The sequence below is a fragment of the Rhineura floridana genome, chromosome 8 (assembly GCF_030035675.1).
Source record: "Rhineura floridana isolate rRhiFlo1 chromosome 8, rRhiFlo1.hap2, whole genome shotgun sequence".
NCBI lineage: Eukaryota > Metazoa > Chordata > Lepidosauria > Squamata > Rhineuridae > Rhineura > Rhineura floridana.
In genome coordinates, this window is record NC_084487.1 from 69,117,357 (window position 1) to 69,141,348 (window position 23,992).

The 23,992-nt window shown below is 42.5% G+C and overlaps 1 protein-coding gene across 1 annotated transcript in view; it reads right to left on the reverse strand.

The window, feature by feature from the left end:
- Nucleotides 1–4,780: 4,780 nt before the first annotated feature.
- Nucleotides 4,781–23,992, reverse strand: part of LOC133390665 (GLIPR1-like protein 1) — a 42,094-nt gene continuing 22,882 nt past the window's right edge. The window contains exons 3-6 of the mRNA XM_061639715.1: nucleotides 23,339–23,445; nucleotides 18,930–19,018; nucleotides 5,110–5,142; nucleotides 4,781–5,024 (exon numbers count right to left, since the gene is read on the reverse strand). Coding sequence (XP_061495699.1) covers nucleotides 4,870–5,024; nucleotides 5,110–5,142; nucleotides 18,930–19,018; nucleotides 23,339–23,445 — 384 coding nt within the window. The 3' untranslated portion in view covers nucleotides 4,781–4,869. The remainder of the gene's footprint in view (nucleotides 5,025–5,109; nucleotides 5,143–18,929; nucleotides 19,019–23,338; nucleotides 23,446–23,992) is intronic.

Here is a 23,992-nt window from a genome sequence, read left to right on the forward strand (position 1 = left end):
TTCCAACATTCAGCTTCTTTGAATTTCCACGAGTTCTAGTATTATGAGAGAGGGAGAAGAACTTTTCTCTATCCACTTTCTCAATGCCATGCATAATTTTATACACTTCTATCATGTCTCCTCTGACCCGCCTTTTCTCTAAACTAAAAAGCCCCAAATGCTGCAACCTTTCCTCATAAGGGAGTCGCTCCATCCCCTTGATCATTCTGGTTGCCCTCTTCTGAACCTTTTCCAACTCTAGAATATCCTTTTTGAGATGAGGCGACCAGAACTGTACACAGTATTCCAAATGCGGCTGCACCATAGATTTATACAACGGCATTATGATATCGGCTGTTTTATTTTCAATACCTTTCCTAATTATCGCTAGCATGGAATTTGCCTTTTTCACAGCTGCCGCACACTGGGTCGACATTTTCATTGTGCTGTCCACTACAACCCTGAGGTCTCTCTCCTGGTCGGTCACCGCCAGTTCAGACCCCATGAGCGTATATGTGAAATTCAGATGTTTTGCTCCAATATGGATAATTTTACACTTGTTTATATTGAATTGCATTTGCCATTTTCCCGCCCATTCACTCAGTTTGGAGAGGTCTTTTTGGAGCTTTTCGCAATCCCTTTTTGTTTTAACAACCCTGAACAATTTAGTGTCGTCAGCAAACTTGGCCACTTCACTGCTCACTCCTAATTCTAGGTCATTAATGAACAAGTTGAAAAGTACAGGTCCCAATACCGATCCTTGAGGGACTCCACTTTCAACAGCCCTCCATTGGGAGAACTGTCCGTTGATTCCTACTCTCTGCTTTCTGCTTCTTAACCAATTCCTTATCCACAAGAGGACCTCTCCTCTTATTCCATGACTGCTAAGCTTCCTCAGAAGTCTTTGGTGAGGTACCTTGTCAAACGCTTTTTGAAAGTCTAAGTACACTATGTCCACTGGATCACCTCTATTTATATGCTTGTTGACACTCTCAAACAATTCTAATAGGTGACTGAGACAGGACTTTCCCTTGCAGAAGCCATGCTGGCTCTGCTTCAGCAAGGCTTGTTCTTCTATGTGCTTAGTTAATCTAGCTTTAATAATACTTTCTACCAGTTTTCCAGAGACAGAAGTTAAGCTAACTGGCCTGTAATTTCCGGGATCCCCCCTGGATCCCTTTTTGAAGATTGGCGTTACATTTGCCACTTTCCAGTCCTCAGACACAGAGGAGGACCCGAGGGACAAGTTACATATTTTAGTTAGCAGATCAGCAATTTCACATTTGAATTCTTTGAGAACTCTCGGGTGGATACCATCCGGGCCCGGTGATTTGTCAGTTTTTATATTGTCCATTAAGCCTAGAACTTCCTCTCTCGTTACCACTATTTGTCTCAGTTCCTCAGAATCCCTTCCTGCAAATGTTAGTTCAGGTTCAGGGATCTGCCCTATATCTTCCACTGTGAAGACAGATGCAAAGAATTCATTTAGCTTCTCTGCAATCTCCTTATTGTTCTTTAGTACACCTTTGACTCCCTTATCATCCAAGCGTCCAATCGCCTCCCTAGATGGTCTCCTGCTTTGAATGTATTTATAGAATTTTTTGTTGTTGGTTTTTATGTTCTTAGCAATGTGCTCCTCAAATTCTTTTTTAGCATCCCTCATTGTCTTCTTGCATTTCTTTTGCCAGAGTTTGTGTTCTTTTTTATTTTCTTCATTCGGACAAGACTTCCATTTTCTGAAGGAAGACTTTTTGCCTCTAAGAGCTTCCTTGACTTTGCTCGTTAACCATGCTGGCATCTTCTTGGCCCTGGCGGTACCTTTTCTGATCTGCGGTATGCACTCCAGTTGAGCTTCTAATATAGTGTTTTTAAACAACTTCCAAGCATTTTTGAGTGATGTGACCCTCTGGACTTTGTTTTTCAGCTTTCTTTTTACCAATTCCCTCATTCTTGTGAAGTTTCCTCTTTTGAAGTCAAATGTGACCGTGTTGGATTTTCTTGGCAATTGGCCAGTTACATGTATGTTTAATTTAATAGCACTGTGGTCACTGCTCCCAATCGGTTCAACAACACATCTTGCAACAGGTCCCGGTCCCAACTGAGGATTAAGTCCAGAGTTGCCGTCCCTCTGGTCGGTTCCATGACCAGCTGGTCTAGGGAAAAGTCATTTAGAATATCTAGAAACTTTGCTTCTTTGTCATGACTGGAACACATATGCAGCCAGTCTATGTCCGGGTAGTTGAAGTCACCCATTACTACCACATTTCCTAGTTTGGATGCTTCCTCAATTTCATATCTCATCTCAAGGTCTCCCTGAGCATTTTGATCAGGGGGACGATAGATCGTTCCCAGTATTAAGTCCCTCCTGGGGCATGGTATCACTACCCACAACGATTCTGTGGAGGAGTCTGCCTCTTTTAGGGTTTCGAGCTTGATGGATTCAATGCATTCTTTCACGTATAGAACAACTCCACCACCAATACGTCCTTCCCTGTCCTTCCGATATAGTTTATATCCAGGGATAACCATATCCCACTGGTTTTCTCCATTCCACCAGGTCTCCGTTATGCTCACTATATCAATGCTCTCCTCTAAGACCAAGCACTCCAGTTCTCCCATCTTGGTTTGGAGGCTCCTAGCATTAGCGTACAGGCACTTGTAAGCAGTGTCTCTCTTCAAGTGTCTTTGGCACTTGTGGTTTGGCCTGTGCTAATTTTTCCCTTCTGAATTTATATCCTGTGCCCCTGCTCTCACAATGCCTACTTCTAGGCCTACCCTCTTTAAAATTTCATCATTTCTTTGGTTTTTATCCCAGGGGGGAGGTTTATTCCTAACCGGACCTTTCTCAGCTCCTGTCGGGTTTCCCCCCTCAGTCAGTTTAAAAGCTGCTCTGCTACCTTTTTAATGTTAAGTGCCAGCAGTCTGGTTCCATTCTGGTTCAAGTGGAGCCCGTCCCTTTTGTACAGGCCTGGCTTGTCCCAAAATGTTCCCCAGTGCCTAACAAATCTAAACCCTTCCACCCGACACCATCGTCTCATCCACGCATTGAGACTGCAAAGCTGGTCCTGTCCGGCTGGTCCTGCGCGTGGAACCGGTAGCATTTCAGAGAAAGCCACCTTGGAGGTCCTGGCTTTCAGCATCCTACCTAGCAACCTAAATTTTGCTTCCAGGACCTCACGGCTGCATTTCCCCATGTCGTTGGTGCCAACGTGCACCACGACCACTGACTCCTCCCCAGCACTGTCTACCAAACTATCTAAACGATGGGCGATATCCGCAACCTTCGCACCAGGCAGGCAAAACACCTTGCGGTCTGCACGCCCATCACACACCCCACTGTCTATGTTCCTAATGATCGAATCACCCACTACAAGGATCCCTCCACCCCCTGGAGATATATCCTCGGCACGAGAGGATAGCTGCTCATCCCGGATAGCTGCTCATCCCCCAAGGAATGGGTCCCTTCTAAGGGATCGTTTCCCTCTTCCTCAGCTGGATGCTCTCCTTCCCCGAGACCATCGTTCTCCATGATAGCAGGAGAGCTATCATCGTTGGAGTGGGACACAGCTATAACATCCCTGAAGGCCTCCTCCACACACCTCTCTGCCTCTCTCAGCTTTTCCAGGTCCGCCACCTTGGCCTCAAGGAAATGAAGTCGTTCCCGGAGAGCCAGGAGCTCACTGCACCGAGAGCATACCCACGACTTCTGTCCAACAGGCAGATAGTTGTACATGCTGCAGGTGGTGCAAAACACTGGAAAGCCCACACACCCCTGCTGGCTTCTTACCTGCATAGTTTTGTTTAAGGTTTATTGTTTAAGGTTTATTACGTCAATGGGTTTAGTTGAGGTCAGGGAACAGATGGGCAGAGTGGGGGGCCCTGGCCTCCTCGCCCTGCTGCCGAACTCGCTCTGCTGCTTAACTCGCCTTGACGCTTTGTCAGCTGGGGCCTTGGCGCTTCGTCAGCTGGGGCTCCCTCTATATTCTCCTTCAATATTAATACATTCCTGATTGTATATAGCTCTTTGACAAGATAGCTGCAGTTGTGAAACTATAGTATATACAGTTCTATTCACCTAATATTACTCTTCTCATAAAAAGATTAAGGATTGCAGTTTAAGACAGCCACACTGTCCAGATGCAGAATCACAAAGAGTTTGAGTCAAGAAATCCAGGGAACCATGCCAGCCTTGCAAGATCACAGTGTGTACAAATTTCATACTACATTGTTAGAGCCATTTATTTATTTTGTATAAAAGCATTCAATTAAAAACTTCTATTCTGCCTTTCTTCTTAAAAAGCCTTGGTGATAGCTTAAAAAAAGTCTGCTACTGCATCCATTCCACTGTGTTATTTTTTTTATTAATTTCTTTTAGTACAAGCAAAACCTGGCTACTTACAATCACATGACTCAGCTACTAAGCAATAACTAGCTCAAGCTTTCCCTTCCACAGCCTTTTGGAAAAGCAGATTAAATTTACAAGAGTATGTGTAAGTACAAAGTGGAACAGTGAAAATTTAAGCCAGTTCATAATCCTGGAAGGAGAAAAAGTTATGTGCAGGACACATGTACAGCTTAATAATGCCAAATAATTAAGCTTATTAAATATGCTAAGTCTTTATTTTTACATATTGTTGAACATAGTAGATATGACTATATATTTTACTTTATATCTTACAGATTTAAAATATTCATAAATTAATAGGAAACAAAAAACTTTTTAGTATTAGAAAAATTTCAGAAATTCATATGAAACAGTGAAACTCAAGCCAAATATAGTTTACAATATAAAATGCAGGAAAACAATCTTAGCATTCATATAAATGTGCTCTGTTAGCTACCTAAGATATTCAAAGAAAATATTTTTGTGTGCTATATGCATATTGGAGATTATTTTTTAATACTTAAACCCGGATAACGGAGTTGTAAGTAGTAAACAGTTGCAAATGCTAGAAACATGAATAATGGCCGTAAAATTGCAACAGCAATGCAGGAACCATCACATATAATCCGGAATTCAAAAGGTGGATACCATCGTGAATAACCTATTTTAGAAAATATAAAGGAATTTTTTTACCAAAAGTGACTTTTGTTCTTGAAGTAAATATAAAATATAAATATAATACATACGCTTGCTGTTTTCTTTCTCACGTTCAGGATTTCCTGGAAAAGAGAGAAAATGCATATAACAGGGATCACCAATTTATTCCCAGCAGGAGCCATGGCACCCACAAAGGTCTTCAATGGTGTACCCAGCAGGAAGGTAGCCCAGAACCAGAGTTTTCATTTAGAAAAGAAAAAACAAGTCTCTAGCCCTCCTGGAAAGAAAGTTATGGAGTAAAATATGCAGGTACCCTTCTGGGGAATTCTACGATTTCTGGGAAATGAGCCAGCCTGCCTACTCCTGCACGTCAGTGTTATCAACCAATGAGTGAAATCAGAGCTGTGATTGATAAATGAGTTGTTTGGACATGAGGCAATCCCTGAGGTACTAAAGAACTGGTGTTCCCCCTCCTTTTTAGTGCACTTTTCCTGCTTCTGTCTTTCTTTCTAATCCTTGGAATCTCCACAGTTTTGCCCTTTTTCCTAGCAGCCACATGCATTTTTCCTGTGATAAGTTCATCTGAGATCAAGTAGTCCCTAGAAGTTATTTTCTGCAAATATTAATCACAATAAATGTGGGTAAATGTCCCCACAAAAGGCAAATGTGAAAACTTTTCAGGCATGTCTCTTGCTTTGCAGAAGCTAAAGACCAGGGACTTATTAAGAATTCACTGTATAGTAACTTATAGCACAAAAAGTATATATGTCTACTCAGAAATAAATTTCTTTGTATTTAATGGGGAATACTTCCAGGTAAGTGGGTACAGGATAGCAGTCTGGCTTTGGTTTAGGGTTGGCACTGAGGAAAAACAGGATTCTTGTGCCCGTAATAGCTGTATGGCAGGCAGAAATTCAACAGGTCAAGCCTTTTCTAGTATGGAATTATAATTATGGGGAAAACATCACTCTGACTATTCTCTAATTTTGTGTTTTCCACATCTTCATAGCAGCCATTTTATGACTAGGACCCCCAGTGCTATCTCAAACATTAAAATATGCCCTCATAAAGTATAACAGGTAGAGAAAGGCTTTACAATGTTAGTAATTTTCCCTGGGTTTATTTTTATTTTCAGCCACATGACAGGAAATGCAAAAGCATTTCCATTGAATTTTAATATTCAACATGTAGAATAATTTTTCTAAATAAATGTAACCCCCCCTCCACTGTCCCCTATCTCTTTAGGCTCTAAGTAAAGTAGATAATGAATAACATTAATAACCAAAGTAAAGTACAATCCCCTGAAATTGATGGTGGAGGGGTTAGGATATCACATACTCTTTACAACTGGTTGGCAGGGATTGCACTGCAGAGAGGCCTCAGTTTTGTCCAATGAGTAGGAAACAATTCTTGGTGGTTCTTCCTGGAATTGGCATAGCAAATATTCTACAAAAATGTTCCCCCCTGGACAACATAAACTGGCAGGTCTTGTTATGAGCTGGTCAATCTGCTGCTCCTTGGCTGGACTTAGGGACTGCTTTTGCCACTGTGGCTGAAACTTGTGGCAATGCATCAGTTACATGACCATCTGGGTTCTTTACCCCCCTCATTAACAGGTTGCAGGGCTTTGCAGCCTTTTGTTTCATGGGTCTTATTAACCTACAGCACCTCTGGAATAGGGAGAAGTGTGCCTCTAGTAAATAGAGGCATCCTATCAGCCTACAGTCTTCCTAATCATTTGGGGCTCAGAGTTATGCCTTGCATTTGCACTTCAAGTAGATTAGGACAGGGAAACCCAGGCACATGTAAATAACTGCTAATCAAAGTGTGTATAAGACAAACTTATTTTATGTGTAGTACCCACACATCTGAGATGGGGAGTCCAGTAATGAGAGAACAGCTCAGCCTCTCCCGCACAGGAGAACTCAGATAGCCTCTCCTCTGGAATATGAAAACAATTCCCTGGCAAATGGCCGGTTCTACTGTTGTGCGGCCTGGATCCTGCAGCTGCTGTATGAGGCAAAAAATCCAATGCTATCTCTAGTTCAAAATTTGGTTTGAAGACACAAAAAGAACATCCACTTTGTCTATAGCCCTTCTTCTATGTCTGGGAGTTGAAGCCAAAGCTTTCTACTTTTCTTTGGCTTCCAATAACACTTCTGTAAACCATGGGTCAGCACCCAGGGCTGGGTTTAGTGTCTAAAGGATATTCTTCTTACATTAAGTTCCGTCTCAAGCCCCCACCCAGGAAACACGGGACTTCAATTTGGATGTCTGAGTCTTCTCTCAACACACACATTCCTAAGATAGGTGCAAGCAATTATGTTTATTCAGCTAACAAACAATGAATCTACAAAATATTAGCAATATAGGAAACAGTATAAAAATATGTTTTAGTCCAACACATCCCACTTTCTCCCAAGGTCTAGTAATGCCAAAGGTAGCCTGTGTCCTTAGGCCTTACAGTAAGTTTAGGGATGCAGCCAATGAGTGAGGTTCTTCTGGATGCAGAATCTGAGAGCACTGCAATATATTGTACCAGCAGGCGGCAACAGAGAGGCTGCAGAAGGAACTGGATTGCGTGGCAATTAGGAACTCCAGCAAGTGGCACCAGAGAGGCTTCTGTGGCTCTGTACCTCCAAAGTCAATAGGAATTACTAAGCCAGGTCCTATGTACTAGGATAGCTCTAAGCTTCCCTCCCCTCCTAGGCATGATTTCAGCCAGAAGCGATCCAGCCAGTGATACTTAGCTAGCTGATGAGAAGGCCCAAGTGGCCAGGCACCCTTCTGTCTGTAAACATATTCAACATTTGCAGTAAAACATAATGTCAACTCTATCCAACATGGAAATGAGTGTAGCATCCTGGGTTTGGACACTAAGTTTTCTATGCATTTTCCGCTTCCACCACTTGGTGAAGCATGTTATTTTTTCTATGCTTTACACCTCATGCCAGAAGCTCCAAAATGTTTTTCCTCTTTAAAAGAAGTTGCTGCCAAATTGGCTTTGTGAGCACCCACATTTCAGCTTTTTAATGAGAGATGTCATCTGACTGCCACATCCACAGTTCTGGGGAAAAACGTGCATTGATCCAATGTTGGATCTGCCATGAGGGTGGCGACCTTCACCAACTGGTTAACCCACTGATGGATTCTAGTATTATCCTGTGGACTTTCATTAAGAAATTCCTTAGCCCACATAATGGAAACCCAGATGAATATAGAAATTGAAGCAGAACCCTGAGTTTTCCTGTCATCTGGTTGCTTGAAGGTTCATCCCTATCCTTAGGGAATACAGCCCCTGCCACTAGAACTATAATGGGGCCATTCATAACAGGAATGTTCAATTTATTAATAATATATTGTGGAAATGTGTAAAGACACTTATAATACAGGCCATAATACAATACTGCAGCCTTGGTAGACCTGGAAGATGCCTGTTATGGAATAACTAACCGTGTTGCTTTGGAATGAAGAAAATTTATGTGGCCCTTGTGGGGAGAGGCTGGATGAATGTTTGCTCTTGGGGACTCTGTTCCTTGAGATTTAAAACTCTGCAGCTTTTAAAATCAAAATAACAAAATGCTCAACAGTAAAAAGGGAGACTGATTTGGAGGGGGCTTCCTCAGCCAATAATTCCCTGACTTTGTGTGAGGGGAGAGTGAAAGTGAACATAATATATCTCGAATTCAGCAAAGCTTTTGACAAAGTGCACAATGATATTCTGATTAGCAAGCTAGCTAAATGTAGGCTGGAAGGAACAACTATCAGGTGGATCCACAGTTGGCTCCAGAATCATACTCAGAGTGCTTATCAACGGTTCCTTCTCAAACTGGGCGGAAGTAACAAGTGGGGTACTACAGGACTCAGTCCTGGGCCCAGTGCTCTTCAACATTTTTATTAACGACTTGGATGAGGAGGTACAGAGCATGCTTATCAAATTTGCAGATATACAAAATGGGGGGCATAACTAATACCGTGGAAGACAGAAACAAAATTCAAAGGGACCTTGATAGGCTGGAGCATTGGGCTGAAAACAACAGAATGAAATTCAACAGGGATAAATGCAAAGTTCTACACTTAGGAAAAAGAAACCAAATGCACATTTATAAGATGGGGGATACTTGGTTCAGCAGTGCGACATGTGAGAAGGATCTTGGAATTGTCATTGATCACAAGCTGAATATGAGCCAACAGTGCGATGTGGCTGCAAAAAAAGGCAAACGCTATATTAGGCTGCATTAACAGAAGTATACTTTCCAAATCGCCTGAAGTATTAGTTCCCCTCTATTCAGCACTGGTTAGGCCTCATCTTTACTGTGCCCGGTTCTGGTCTCCGCACTTCAAGAAGGATGCAGACAAACTGGAACAGGTTCAGATGAGGGCAACAAGGACGATCAGGGGACTGGAAACCAAGCCCTATGAGGAGAGACTGAAAGAACTGGGCATGTTTAGCCTGGAGAAGACTGAGGGGAGATATGATAGCACTCTTCAAGTACATGAAAGGTTGTCACACAGAGGAGGGCTGGGATCTCTTCTCGACATGGAATAATGGGCTCAAGTTGTAGGAAGCCAGATTGACTGAACCTCAGGAAAAACTTCCTAACTGTTAGAGCCATACAACAATGGAACCAATTACCTAGAGAGGTAGTGGGCTCTCCGACACTGGAGGCATTCAAGAGGCAGCTGGACAGCCATCTGTCGGGAATGCTTTGATTTGGATTCCTGCATTGCACAGGAGGTTGGACTTGATGGCCTTATAGGCCCCTTCCAACTCTACTATTCTATGATTCTATGTTCCTAAACCCATCCAGGTCTGTTATCTGCCAAGACTCTTCTGCTCTCCTTATGCTTCATAAACCCCTTATACTCAGGATCCTTATGCACCTACTCCATCACAGAAGCACTGATTCCTGCACTCTACCTCTCTGTATTTTGATTGCAGTTAGGTTATCTGGGGATAAACCTGCTGAGCTACTCAGAACTCATCTGCTGGATGCTAACAGGCAGGACAGTGATTGTCTGCCTGGGCAAATGCAACCTCTCTCTCAGGCCAGAACCAGTGCTGCATCTGAACAAGGAGAATGAGAGTTCACAACTTTTAGGCATTGGTTTGCTATGAAGGCACTAGCTGGTGCAAAGATTGACAGTGTGTGTGATGAATGCTGACATTCCTGGTTCCTGGACAGATCTTTCTGATGAGAAAATGGTGGATGTAGTGACAGAACATTGGATGGATAGAGAAGCCCTCAAGGAGGTGGGCCCAATATTCACCCTGGCATTTCAAATTCCCATGCTACTTGCTTCGGACCAGGAATGCAGAGCACCTACCCTGTGCTTCTGCACTGATCTTGTGAGTGATCAGTGTCATCCGGGTGGCATCCTTGGGAGTCTACCTGTTCCTTGGTTAGAAAGGAGACATCAGTACCACTATAGGTGGACCTCCTCTGGGTCTAAATGTCTGGAGGGGTCTCCCATATTTGTGTCTGTCCCAGCTCTCAAAGAAATCCAGTGATAGTACTGAACTGTCACCATCCTTTGGCAGAACTCCTTATCATCCCCTAACTTAGCCCCTTAAATGGGCAATGAGGGCAGGAGAGATAGCAGACTGTAGAGAGGTGGAAAGCAAAACTATTGCATAATGCAGCGGAAATCCTGCTTTTCAGAACTTAAGCAGGACTGGAAATGGAAGGGGCTGAGCACTCTCACACGGGAAGGATCACCACAAACCTCTACAAGTTTTTGGTCCTGCCTACTGGAGTGGATGCAAGGAAAAGTCTAAGATGCTCTCTTATACTGTAGGAAAAGCCCTTTTTATTGCACTTCAAGTAGCAATAAAGTAAGAGGCATACTCTCTTTTTATACGAAGAACTGCAGGGGCTAGATTTGCAGCCTGTTTAGTGCTTCAGAGAAAAAAGTGACTTCATAATTCAGGTGCATGGAACTTCACTAAAGCAAAAAGTATGTGTTACTTTTTCTACAGTAGTCTTCTTTAGCATTGATTCCCATTTTAGTTAGGCATTTATAAACAATGTGCTAATACAACCAGTACATGTTAAGCTGCAATCCTATACACACTTACCTGGAAAGATGTCCCATTGACCGCAGTGGGACCTACTTATGAACAGACGTATATAGGACTATGCTGTTGGGGTTTTTTTCTCAAAAGGATGGGTTTGGGTGGCAGGAAGTTTTGAAGAAGAATTTACTTACAAACATGCAACAAAATGAAAGCAAGGCTGTCTAAAATTATTATATTGTTACCACCTCAATCTCTGAGCAGTAAGAGATTTCAGGGATGCCAACACATACTTTGGGCTTGGTTTCCTTTGAATAAAGGTCACCAAAGACAATGGTTTCTTTGTGATGCACTGTGTTCTTTACACATATATACAGACATAAGATGGAAGGGCTCACAGAATTAATGGTCCAACAGATCTTTCTCTTCTTTTAAGTTTCTGTCCCACCCTTCCCTACAAGCCATAGCTTTAGATTCAGCACAAAGACCAAGTCGGGTGTCTGGATCTTTCCAGTTCTAGATGAAATAGACCCAGGCCTATTGTTCTCTTGCACTCACCAATGGCATCACCTCCAGCCTGCCCCCTTTAGCCCCCTTCAAGAAGCATCTCCAGCTAGTAGGTTTTGTGGCAACCTGTCATCTGTACTCCTTAGTCAAGCAAAGAGACTAGAGCCATTAACTTAGCAAAGAGATTGGTTTGACACTTTTGCAGTGTCTTGTTCTACACAATCCCATCTTACAGAAATAAAACCACAGGGTTGGAGGGAATCTCAAAGATGACATACAGACCAACCCCCCAGTACTATAACAATATTTAATTGACACATAACAAATTTGTGATTTGTCTTTCCCTCCTAGGACTTTAAAATGCACTAAAAATCATGTGTTTCTAATGGAGACAGGCAAAATTACTGTAGCTGCATTCATTTTGCCTATGTCGGCATTAGAAAAACATTTAGTACTAAATTAACAACACACTGCCTTCTTGGCTCCCTCCCTTATGCCTTGATCACTGTCGTTCATTCAGACACCACTCAGGATTAGGTAGCAATGTCATTATTTGTTGTGTTTCATCAAAACTGTGAATTAGTCTAGAATACTGCATTAGGCAGCAGTGTAGAATGCTGCCACAGCTCTGGCTACCACTGCTATACTTAGATACCACTTGAAGTCACTGAGACATAGGCAAAGTGGAAGAAGAACAGGCAACAATTTATTTATGCAATCACCCATGGCCAGTACATAGTAACTTTTAATGAGTTTGCAACTGACAGGCAGCATTACAGGAAGCTCAGACTTTCCTCACTTGTCTTTCACAATTATGCACAGAATACCTATAGGTTTTCTAACTTCTAGCAATGTAATTTGTAAAGTAGAGTTCTGGACATGAACACCCTGATTAATCAGTGAAATACCTGAATGTGGTTTACTAAATTGTGAACAGAACCATTTACAGGTACAGTGGAATGGTCATTCTTATTCTTATTCTTTAAGTCATTTCTATACAGCTTAATATATATAAAAATCTCTAAGCGGTGTACAGAAGATAAAACAGCAGCAAATATTTCTGTACATTAGCTAAGTACCTGGTGGTGGCACATGTACAGTATTTCAAGGACCACTTTGTGTGAATTAATAAAAACACATCTCGGCATTCTACAGCACCCAGAGACACCTTGCACTTATCTCTTATGAAATCCGCTTCAAAAAGAGTTGGGTCACATAGACTGGGGCAGGGGCAACAAGTCTTGTCTCCACTGCAACAGTGTACTGTATGCATTTCTCCATTTTTTTCTGTCAAAGGAGTGAATGGCAGTCATTTGTTTACATGGGAAAAAGTAAAGAATTACATTCAGGAAGGCCACTAGTCTTGCTTGGATTCCATGCCTTTAATACACTAGTTTCACTAGAATTGATAGGGATGTAGCCCAGAAACTGGCTATATATTACAGAGGCTGACCTGCTTTGACTGTTGCTGCTATCTGATGAAACACAAGAGAGAGGTGATTCCATCTACCTGCCTACACTGTTCCCAATTGCCCTGTCAGTCAGGACACTGTTGCTGAGACGGAGCTGATTCTCTATGGAGGAGAGTGGAAACAACTGTGGCTAGTTGATTTGCATCCCAGTGCACAGAGTAGGCATGGGTGCTGCTGCTGTGTGCTGGGCTGCTACTTTAGGACTACTGTAAGGGCAAGGGACCACCTCCTTAATGTTTGTATTGTTGAGTTATCTGGAAAGAGAAATTGAGTGATGCATTATTAGGTGGTAACTGGAATCATATCATTTGCTTGCTACCTAGGGAGAGTCTGGGTTGTAAGGTTTTCATGTGTTATAAAGTTATTTTATACCACTCAGTATGAGACATAGAATTGAATAAGGCCTTAGCTGGGTGGGACCCAAGGAGAGAGTGGTTATGTTGCTGTTTGTATGGCACTATATTGTATTAGATGGAGGTGGGTGAATGAGTTGGTTGCAGATTATAATGTTGTCAGAGATTCTTGGCAGAATCAGACCAGACATTTGCTATGTGGTAAGTGGTTCCTGGGGAATATATGTTTATGGGCATGGTTGATGGGAATGAGATTTGTATGTGGGAGAGCACTAAAGGTCTGTTTGGGAGAAAATACTGTGGTAGGAAGTGTGTGTGCAGCTTCCTTTTCTGTAGAAAATCACAATTTTGTTTAGCCGCTATTAATGCTTTAACATGTGGATTTTAAAATTATATTTTTATATTTGATTTCTACTTGTAATTTTTAGTGTTGTTATTTTATTTTGCTGCTAACTATATTACTTTAAATATGGATCTTTATTGCATTTTTGTATTTGATTTTCATTTGTAATGTTCTATTCTGATATTTTGTAATGAACCATTGGTCTCACCAGAATGGTGGTTCTCATGGGTGTCAGGCCATTAGGTTGGTTATGTAGCCATCTAGTGTCCAAAGGCAGGAAATTATCATTGAGTCAAGGAATATACCTTCCCTTCCAATTCTCACTTCAGTCCATTTCATTTATTTTTAATTTATTATTTGATTTATATCCCACCCTTCCTCCCAGCAGGAGCCCAGGGTGGCAACTCAGGACCCAGCAGCAGAAAACACAGAAAAACAAGGGAGTGTCATTCTAAGGAAGAGGGAATCAATCCCTTAGAAGGAACCTATTCCTTGGGCGACGAGCAGATATCCTCTTGCGTCGAGGATACTTCTCAGGGAGTGGTGGTAGATCCTGGTAGTGGGTGATTTCATTATTAGGAATACAGATAGTGGGGTGTGTGAAAGGTATGCAGACCACAGGGTGATTTGCCTGCCTGGTGCGATGGTTGCAGATGTTGCCCATCATCTAGATAGACTGGTAGATAGTGCTGGGGAGGAGTCAACAGTCGTGGTGCACACTGGCACCAATGATACAGGGAGATGTAGTTGTGAGGTCCTAGAAGCAAAACTTATGTTGTTAGGTAGGATGCTGAAAGCCAGGACCTCCAAGGTACCTTTCTCTGAAATGCTACTGGTTTCACATGCAGGGCCTGCTAGACAGGTGCAGCTTTGTAGTCTCAATATGTGGATGACACAATGGTATTGGGATGAGGGATTTGGATTTGTTATGCCTGGATACAAAATGTATTGGAAGGACAGGGAACAACATAGGGCTGGTGGTGTTGCTCTACATGTGAAAGTGGGCATTGAATCCAGCAAGCTAGAAACCACCCCCCCCCAAAAGAAAATACAGGCTCCTTTACAGAATCATTGTGTGGGGTGATACTGAGTCCCACAAATAATTTAGTACTAGGGATGTTCTGTTGTCCCCTAATCAAATGCTCAGGGAGATCTTGAGATGAAAAATGAAATCAAGAAGTATCCAAACTAGGAAATGTTGTAATAATGGGTGAGTTCAACTACCCTGACAGAGACTGGCTACATATATATTCCAGTCACTCACAAAAAAGAGATAATATTTCTAGTTACCCTAAATGACTGTGCCCTAGAACAGCTGGTTATGGAACTGTGTAGACCAGGTGGCAGCTCTACAAATGTCAATTAGTGGAGCATTGGAAGTAAAAGCTGCCATAGTTGAAGCTTATCTAGTAGAATGAGCCATGATATTGTGCAGTATAGGTTATTTGAGAGTGTGATAGGCCTGGGCAATGCAGGCATAGTTGAAGATTTGGATGAAAAAACACATGAAATGGCAGAAGCCTGGTGATGCAGGCCCAACTTCAAACCTCTGTGAAGGAAGGGCAGAACATGTTGTAGAGAAACTTTAGATGGTTCTCTGAGTGGCACACCAGCTCACAAAGGCTTTCCAGGTGCTGTGATACACACAAGTTGTTGATGGATGATAAGATTCAATGATGGTGTCTATGATGCCTTGAGAGAAACTGGACTGACTCAAATGGAACTACTCAAGTGCCATGCTGTTAGCCTCATTGCACCTGGATATGGATGCCCAACTGGATCCTGGGACAACATATCTGGACTTCTCAGAAGTTCCCACAGTGACAGCCGAAGGAGGCTCAAGAACCATGAATGATGAGGACAGAACAGAGCAATCAGGATTACTTACACCCTTTTCAGATGACGCTTTCTGAGAGTTCATGCCAAAAGAGGAACCAGGAGATATGCACAAAGAAGACCAGTCAGCCATGTCACTGTCAGGACATCCACTGCTTCTACCACTGCAGTCTTGTACCTGGTGAAGAACCATGGCAGCTGACTGTTTGTTGACGATGCAAAATTGTCTACCTTGAGGGTCCCCAAGTGCAGCTGGATTTGGGAGAACACCTGAGAATGCAGTTGCCACTTCCACAGTGCAATGCATTGATGACTGAGGCAATCTGCCATCATATTTAGTTCTCTGCTTAGGTGTTACAACAGTTGGAGAGATGGCTCTTCGCAAAGACGAATAGCACAGTCAATTCCTCCTGCAGGGCTCTGGACCTCATACCCCCTTGTCGAGTGATGTGGGCCTTCACTGTGGTATTGTCTGTGTGGAGAAAGTGATCCAGAAGAACCTTGCCGAAAAAAGGTTGGAAAACTAGGTGTGCTGCTCTGAACTCCAGCCAAAAGCTGGAGTCCAAAGCCCCTACTTGTTGTTGCAATAGGGCCTGCAACCCTGCAAGACATCTTTGGTAATTGAGGTCCTGGAAGAATCCTGAAATGGAGTCTCCTTCTGCAGATTGTATGGACACCACTCCAAGAACTTTCTGAGTTGGAGAGGTAGAGTGATGAGGTGATGCCAAGAGTTGGCAATATGCAAGTGGTACAGAAGTAACTCCAACTGGAGTGGACATGAATGATGATGAGACTAGGGAACAATTTGAGTTGTAGAAATAAATAGTCCTAAGGCCCTGGCAAGAAACATAAATGTCTGCAGATGGACTCTGAATCAGAGCTCACTGTGCCCATGATGCCTCTCAATCCAGTCCTATGAGAGGAAAATGTGATACTGAGTGGTGTCTAGTATAGTCCCGATGCTGCAGCTGTTAAGACACCATAAGGTGACTTTTCTCTCTGTTGACTAGGAACCCATCGTGTCTCAGGGCTGTGAGGGTTCTTGGCACATGGTCCTTGGCCTGAGTCTGACTCTCCACCTTGACTAGGAGGTCACCTAAGTACAGATAAATATGGATACCCTGGAGACAGAGGTGAGCCACCAGGTAACCATTATCATTGTAATAATCCTCAGCGCAAACAAGAGATGAAATGGAAACACCCTGTACTAGCAATGACATGGCCCACAGGAAAAGCTGGGGTACTCCTGATGAAGAATGGGCACGTACAGGTAAGCTTCCTTCAAATCCATGGAAGCCAAGTAATCTTCTGGCACCCTGGTACCTCCCAAATTGTGGTCAGGGACTCCATCTTGAACTTGCAATATTTGATGAATTGATTGGAAAATGTTTAGGACCAATATGGCCTTCCACGAAAGATCCTGTTTGGGTATGACAAATAAAATGAAGTAGACTCCTGAGCAGAAGTCTATGGGATCCACTGGCTTGATGACACATATGTTCGTTAAGCGTTGGATGGCTGCAGCAATGCTGGAAGAAACTGTGCTGGTAGGATTTGTTGCATTCTATGGCATACCTTTGAATAATGGAATCAAAGACCCAAGATTACATCACAATGGCCCTACAGGTTGTGGAGAACTGGATAAGCCTCCCCCTGCCCTGGAATGGTGTCAGTACTTTTGGATACCTTCCCCTGAGGAGCTTGCGGTCATCTTACGCCCCAACTGATTATGAGAATGTCCCTGGAATTGGGGTCTGGCCCTATGACTGGTGAGAGATACAGTAGTTGTGGCCCCTTCCAGATCAGGATTTTGAGGAGGTAGAACTGTCACAGAAACCTACACCACAGAACGTCAAATGGGCTAAGAAGGCAACACGTTGTCCTCTACAGAGGAGAAAGTATGGTTGAATGTGATGTTGAATGTGGTGGGACTTCTGCTTTGTCTTGTGACCCCTTGGCTCTGAGGGGACTGAAGACAAGGTTTGAGAAGATTGATGGCCAGGTGGGGGAGCTCTAAGCTCACTCACAATGGACCTAAGCGAGGCTTCTTTTATTTGAACCATTGCCTCCTATGGCAATTGAAGTGATTGCTGCTGCACAGGTTCACTTGTGATAAGATGTGTGATGTTTCCCAGATCGAGTACTTATGGGTGTCTGCATTAAGTCTACAGTTACAGGTGTCACAGAGGAAGGTTGTACAGGGAACCCCTCAAATTCCTCCCCAGAAGAATCTTGGCAGGGAGAGGATCAAACAATTGTGCCACACTAACCCTCACCAGTCCATTGTGTAGAACAACACAGTGTTCTTCCCTTCTGCAGTGGACAGTCACCAAATGGGGCAGGGATGTTAGATTATGCTGAAACTCCATCTTCTCCTGTCCCATATAACAAACCCTGTGAAAGGCCTTGTCTGCTGCTGCCTTAGCGCTTATTTTGGTAATTGACCTCGATGGAGTCTTTATGAGAGTGGGGTGGACAAAGACACTTCATAATAAGCAGGTCTTGCAAAAGTGCAAGGCAGCCCCTGAAGGAAGCTGCAGAGGCAAGCTAACAAGCATATACAAGTCCCCTCACCTCATCTGACACAGGAAGGGAATGATAAGGACCAGAAAAATGGAGAACAGCACACAGAAAAAGGGCGGGAAAAAAGGCAAACAAAAATGGCAGGCGGGATCAGACAGTGGGAAAGACTCCAGAAAAACATGGCAGGCACAGCAAGTGGAAGAAAACCACAGGCAAAATGATGGGCGGGAGAGGAGAGCAGGAAAACTTCACAGGCAAAATGGTGGGTGGAGCGAAGAGTGGAAAAATCACAGTCAAAATGGCAAATGGGAGCAGTCTAAAAGGATGGGCAAAGACAGATAAACACTCACCGAGGAAATATGGCCAGAGGAAAAAATACCCGAGAATAAGGAACAGAGCACATAGATGCAGGAAGAGGAGGAACTGGGGAAAAGGCAACCAATAGAATACTTTAAAAACAACAACAGGAGATGAAGTAGAAAGAGAAAGCAAACTCCACACAGGAAAAAAATATGACTGAACCAACTCATAAGCATAATGAAGAATCATAAGGAACTAACAAAGCTAAAACTGAGAGATCCGCCTCAGAAGAAGGAAAGAAATGGAATGGGCTGAGGAACTGAAGGGACGGTATATTCCTCAGTTCTGTGATCATTTCCTGCCTCTGAACACCAGATGGCAATATAACCCACCTGATGGCTGGACACCCATGGAAAATGCTGTATTTGCATTGTTTTAAGATATGCTGTAAATTGCTTAGAGATTTTGTTAGAAATGCATAGCAGTATAGACATTTTCTAAATAAATAAATACAATATATGGTAATTTATATCATCTTGTTTGTATCATCTATACTTACTACAGAGTTGCTTCTGACAAGTGTCTCCTTTTGGGCACTCACTACATGACTCTCCTTGTTTATAAGGACGAACCCCAACATAGTTGCCTCTAAAGAACAAAAGATTATAGAAATTATTATATTTATTATTATAATCACAATAATAGTAATTGTTAATTTATTACCTGCCCAACACCTTGAGGTGCCAGGGTGGGTTATAACAGTTTAAAATACAGCATTAAAAACAATTTTAAAAAACTTAAAATCACACAGAATGAAATGTATTCAGGTCACAAACCTCAACTGAAAATTAAAATGCAAGCTATTGAACATATGATAAAAGTCACAGATGTAACAAATTGGTTGTCTAGGCCTAGAGACCAAATGCAATCTTCCACAACTCTCTTCCTGATCTTTGAAACTTCCCCTAGATCACATTTTCCCCAGGCCACACCCCTTCCCCAGTGCTGTTCTGCATTCTCAATTGCTTTTGCCTTGCTGCAATGAGTTCTTAACTGTGATCATGCCTGTTACTTACCTGGATGGAAAGTAGTATGAATCAGTGAGTGAGTGAATGTGTGTACCGAGTATAGAAATCTATGGCTTTTGGGTGGATGAAAGGCTACTGTACAAAGGTAAGGGTTAGATCCATTCTTCTTCCCACTTTTGCCCCTAGCCCTTCCCATCACTGGTATGTTGCTCCTGGAAAATTGCCCAAAAGAGAATAGTCCTAGGTATGGAGGCATCAACTTGCAAGACTAGATGTCACTGTGGAGTATCTTGAGCTGGAATAGTTGCAAGACTTAGAATATTGAATAGTATTATGGATTTTAATATTGACATACAGAGAGTATTTAGAGCTGTCAACTATGATATTTAGTTATACCTAGTATTACAGCTAATAGGCCCACCACTGCTTTTGTTCGCTACAATTTGGAGCTAGTATAGATGTTACTGGAGTGGTGTAACACCCTAGAAACTACTCACATGAGTGGTCTACACTGTGAACCTCTGTAAGTTACCACATCACAGTTCACACTATTCACTAAAACTGAACACTCCTGTGAGCAGTTCTTTGCAGGGGTGAGCCAACTACAGTAACACTTGTGCTTAAACAAAGATGTGAAAACGTGGCAATATAATCTTGAAGAAATAGATGTAGGGATCAATTCTACCAGTTGATCAGCAATACAGATGAATGCTGTAAATGTATGGGCATAGAGACACGTCTTACAATTGTATTTTTGTGTGTGTTAGAGACATCAGCAGTAGCAATACAAGTGAAAAAATTTATAACACATAAGAATAAGAACAAGACATTACTATATGCATCTATAAATTAATATATCCATACAGGAACTGGGCTTGATTTATTATTTGTAATCAAGGAGAAATTCTGCAAACAGCATCATGACCATCTATCAAACAGACTGAGTTAAGGTTGCTTTTCTATTAAAACAAATTTGGGAGAAAATGTTTGATGCATGAGGTTCAGCATAATAATGACACAAGGAACTCAAGGATTTTTTTTTATTATGGGTTTGCTGGACCCAGGAATTAGCAAATTGTGACCCTCAACTACCCATTGTCTGCAATGGATTCAGTTATCAAATTAAAAATATTTATATCTTTATTAACAGGAGAACATGAACATTTCCTTTCCATGTTGCTGAGAATGTACCATTGGTATCACCTGAAGGGTGATTTTCTCATGTAGTCCGACATCATGTGGGATCTAGTGCCATCGCTCTCAATCAAAACACACAAAAACCAGAGCTATACAAGCTACGCTAGAAGATCCAAATGCCTCGGTACGAAGGCAAGAATGAACTGGAGTGGGAGGGGCTTGATGCCCCAGGTCTTGACTTCGATCCATTCTTGCCTTCGGATGCTAAATGGCGCTAGATCCCACATGATGTCGGACTACATGAGGAAAAACAGTATTTTGATCAGTAAAGCCTTTGTTTCTAGAAAGTTTGGACACGTACCTTCATGCACTTTGCATTAAGGTTGCCAGGTTTGGGACCTGAGACTGATCCTGTATCTTTAGAAGAGAGTCAGCCAAGTGCAGGTGTTCTTACAACTCTGTAATGGGAAAAACTACAAGGTGGAATTCTCCCTTCCCCCTGCACAATTTTTAAGATACGGAAGACCTCTTGGAGGCTGGGCCTCTGTATCTTTAAAAGTGTTCCATTTACTCGCTATTTTTACTTCTCTCAACATATATTTTTGTATGTTATGCTTAGACGTATGATGCCCTCCTCATTGCCCTCCTCCTTCCCAGCCCTGCTGGGTGCCCTTTACTGCAGCAGCTTCGCCCAGGAGGCTGACGCTATCACATGCCGGCTGCTACAAGGTGAGGGTCGTGGCAGGTGGCATCGCTGGTGCCCCCGCTTGGCCCTCATTGTATCTCGCAAATGCTGGTAATGAAGGTGCGTGCATACGTGTACACACACACACACACAAATATACACACTGCGCACTATAAACATTTCATTTGTTCTTCACAAAAAAGTGCAATGTGTAGAGGAAATGAAACTGACAACAGAAAAAAATAATTTTGTGTCAGTTGCACACCCACCCCCCGTCTCCCGGCTTAGTGTGAAATAGATAGAAAACCCTACCCTTCTCGATTAGCGATGGGGATGTTCCGGAGGTAGTTAACATGTAAATTTGGGGGCAGGGCCACAAGGAAACAGCAATACTAATAAAAGCGAACGTGTGTGAATGCAAACCAGCAAAACAGTGAATTGGAAGGTAGGGAGGATGGACGTGTGTGAACCGTGGAACTCTATCTTGATGGAAAAAACTTCATATTCAATCCGGATTTTAGTTCCCATGTGAACCTGGCCTCAATGTGCAGCAGCTGTGAAAAAGGCATATTCCATACTAGGGATAATTAGGAAAGATACTGAAAAAAACCCTGCCAATATCATAATGTCATTATACAAATATAAGGTGCACATGCATTTGGAATAGTGTGTACAGTTCTAGTGGTCTCACCTCAAAAAGGATATTGTAGAGCTGAGAAAGGTTCAGAAAAGGGCAATCAAAATTATCAAGGGAATGGAGCGACTCCCCTATGAGGAAAGGTTGCAGCTTTTAGTTTAGAGAAAAGGCAAATAAGAGGTGACATGAAAGAAGTGTATAAAATTATGTATGGCTGTCCTGCCCAGAGTGTGAGGCACGAGACAGAGATGAGGGTGAAAGCAATTCTTGTTTTATTAGGGTAATTGAAACATCAAAGGCCTCATTAACTCAACTAACCTAACTCACTGCAATCCCTATCTAAGCTACTAAGCATACTCTGCAGCATATGAAGGAAGTTGACTCAGCACCCTGGTCAGGGAGGGCGCAACCTTAAATAGGAAAGGTCTTTGCATGTAATCTCTCACTCCTTCGAAGAACCTACCTCTTACCGGCGAGCTTCTTGCGACGTCTGGCATGGGGTGAAGGAGGGCACGCCTCCGACAGCTCATCTGACAATACTGACTGGATAGGTGCAGGCTGGTGGGGAAGCATTTGAAGTGTCAACAGGGGGATCCAGGGGGGTTGGAATTGGCATGCGCGCCAGAGATTCCCCCAATGGTTCTGTTGACACGTCCTCTCCAGCAGGAGGACTGTCCGTGGGAATTGGCACAGTGTCAAGCACACTCCCTCCCCCAGTGTCTTCAAAAGTCTCAAATTCCTCTGGCTCTGCCCCTTGCTCTGGCTGAGGGGGCTGAAGCTCCTCCAGCCCCCCTCCTTGATTCTCCTGAGAGACCTGGGGCTTGACAATGGCATGGAGAAAGTGGATAGAGAAAAGTTTTTCTCTTTCTGTCATAACACAAGAACTTGTGGACATTCAATGAAGCTGAATGTTGAAAGATTCAGGACAGACAAAGAAAGTCTTTCTTCACACAGCATATAGTTAAACTATGGAATTTGATCTCACAAGAGGCAGTGATGGCCAACAATGTGGATGGCTTTAAAAGAGGGTTAGACAAATTCATGGAGGATAAGGCTTTTCATGGCTACTAGCCATGATGGCTATGCTCTGTTTCCATAATCGGAGGTGGTATGGTTCCAAATTCCAGTTGCTGGAAACCACAAGAGGGGAGAGTGCTCTTGCACTCAGGTCCTACTTGTGGAATTCTAATGGGTAAATGGATGGCCACTGTGAAAACAGGATGCTGGAGTAGATGGGCTATTGGCCTGATCCAGCAGGCTCTTCTTATGTTTGAGAACTACTGATGATGCTTTGGTATTCTAGGTAACATACAAAAGGCTGGAAAATGTAGCAGTTGAGTATTGTGGTTGCTTTTCAAGTCAATAGTAATAAAAATATGAATGAACTTACCAAATCCAGAATGAACACATATAGTAATTCACCACAAATAGTTATGCAATTATCTTTTTAGAATACTTAGTGTAAACACAAGTTAACTTACGCTGGAGCATAATTGCACACCAAAAGCAAAACATTCCTCCCGCCATCTTTCATTCGAGAGCAGAAAACAACAGCACAGCCAACCTTGTAAGAAGCAGACCAAACAACCTGAAAAAGGTAGGATTTATTATATACTATAAAGGTAGCAGTTGTGTTAATAGTTACAATTCTTAACATTCAGTTTATCTCTACATCCCTAACCTCACTTTTATTGGCACTGGCTAAAGATGTGTTTATATCTTGTATTAAAATTCATACCTTATATTAAAGTATCCTATTCTGGTTTGTCACTGCGAGGATACGTAAACTAGATTGGCCACTGGCCTGATCCAGCAGGCTCTTATGTTCTTAAAACATGTGTAAATGGAATAATTTCTGCGCATCTTGGGCAATGGAAATCAGATATCCAAAATTAAGTATTTATCTCCCAAGATGAGCAGAAATCAGCTGTATCCATCATTGCCTGTGCTAGGGAAATGTGTAACCAAGTTGATTCTATTAGTGAGGATAAAACAATGTTTCTGGGGTATAAATCAATAGCACATTATCCCCAATTAAATATTTAAGTATGCTTGATATGATTCAACTATACATAAAGATGCTACAAAACCAGGATGTTGTGTTATGAACACAGGCAGTTGTCCAGAAATATCAT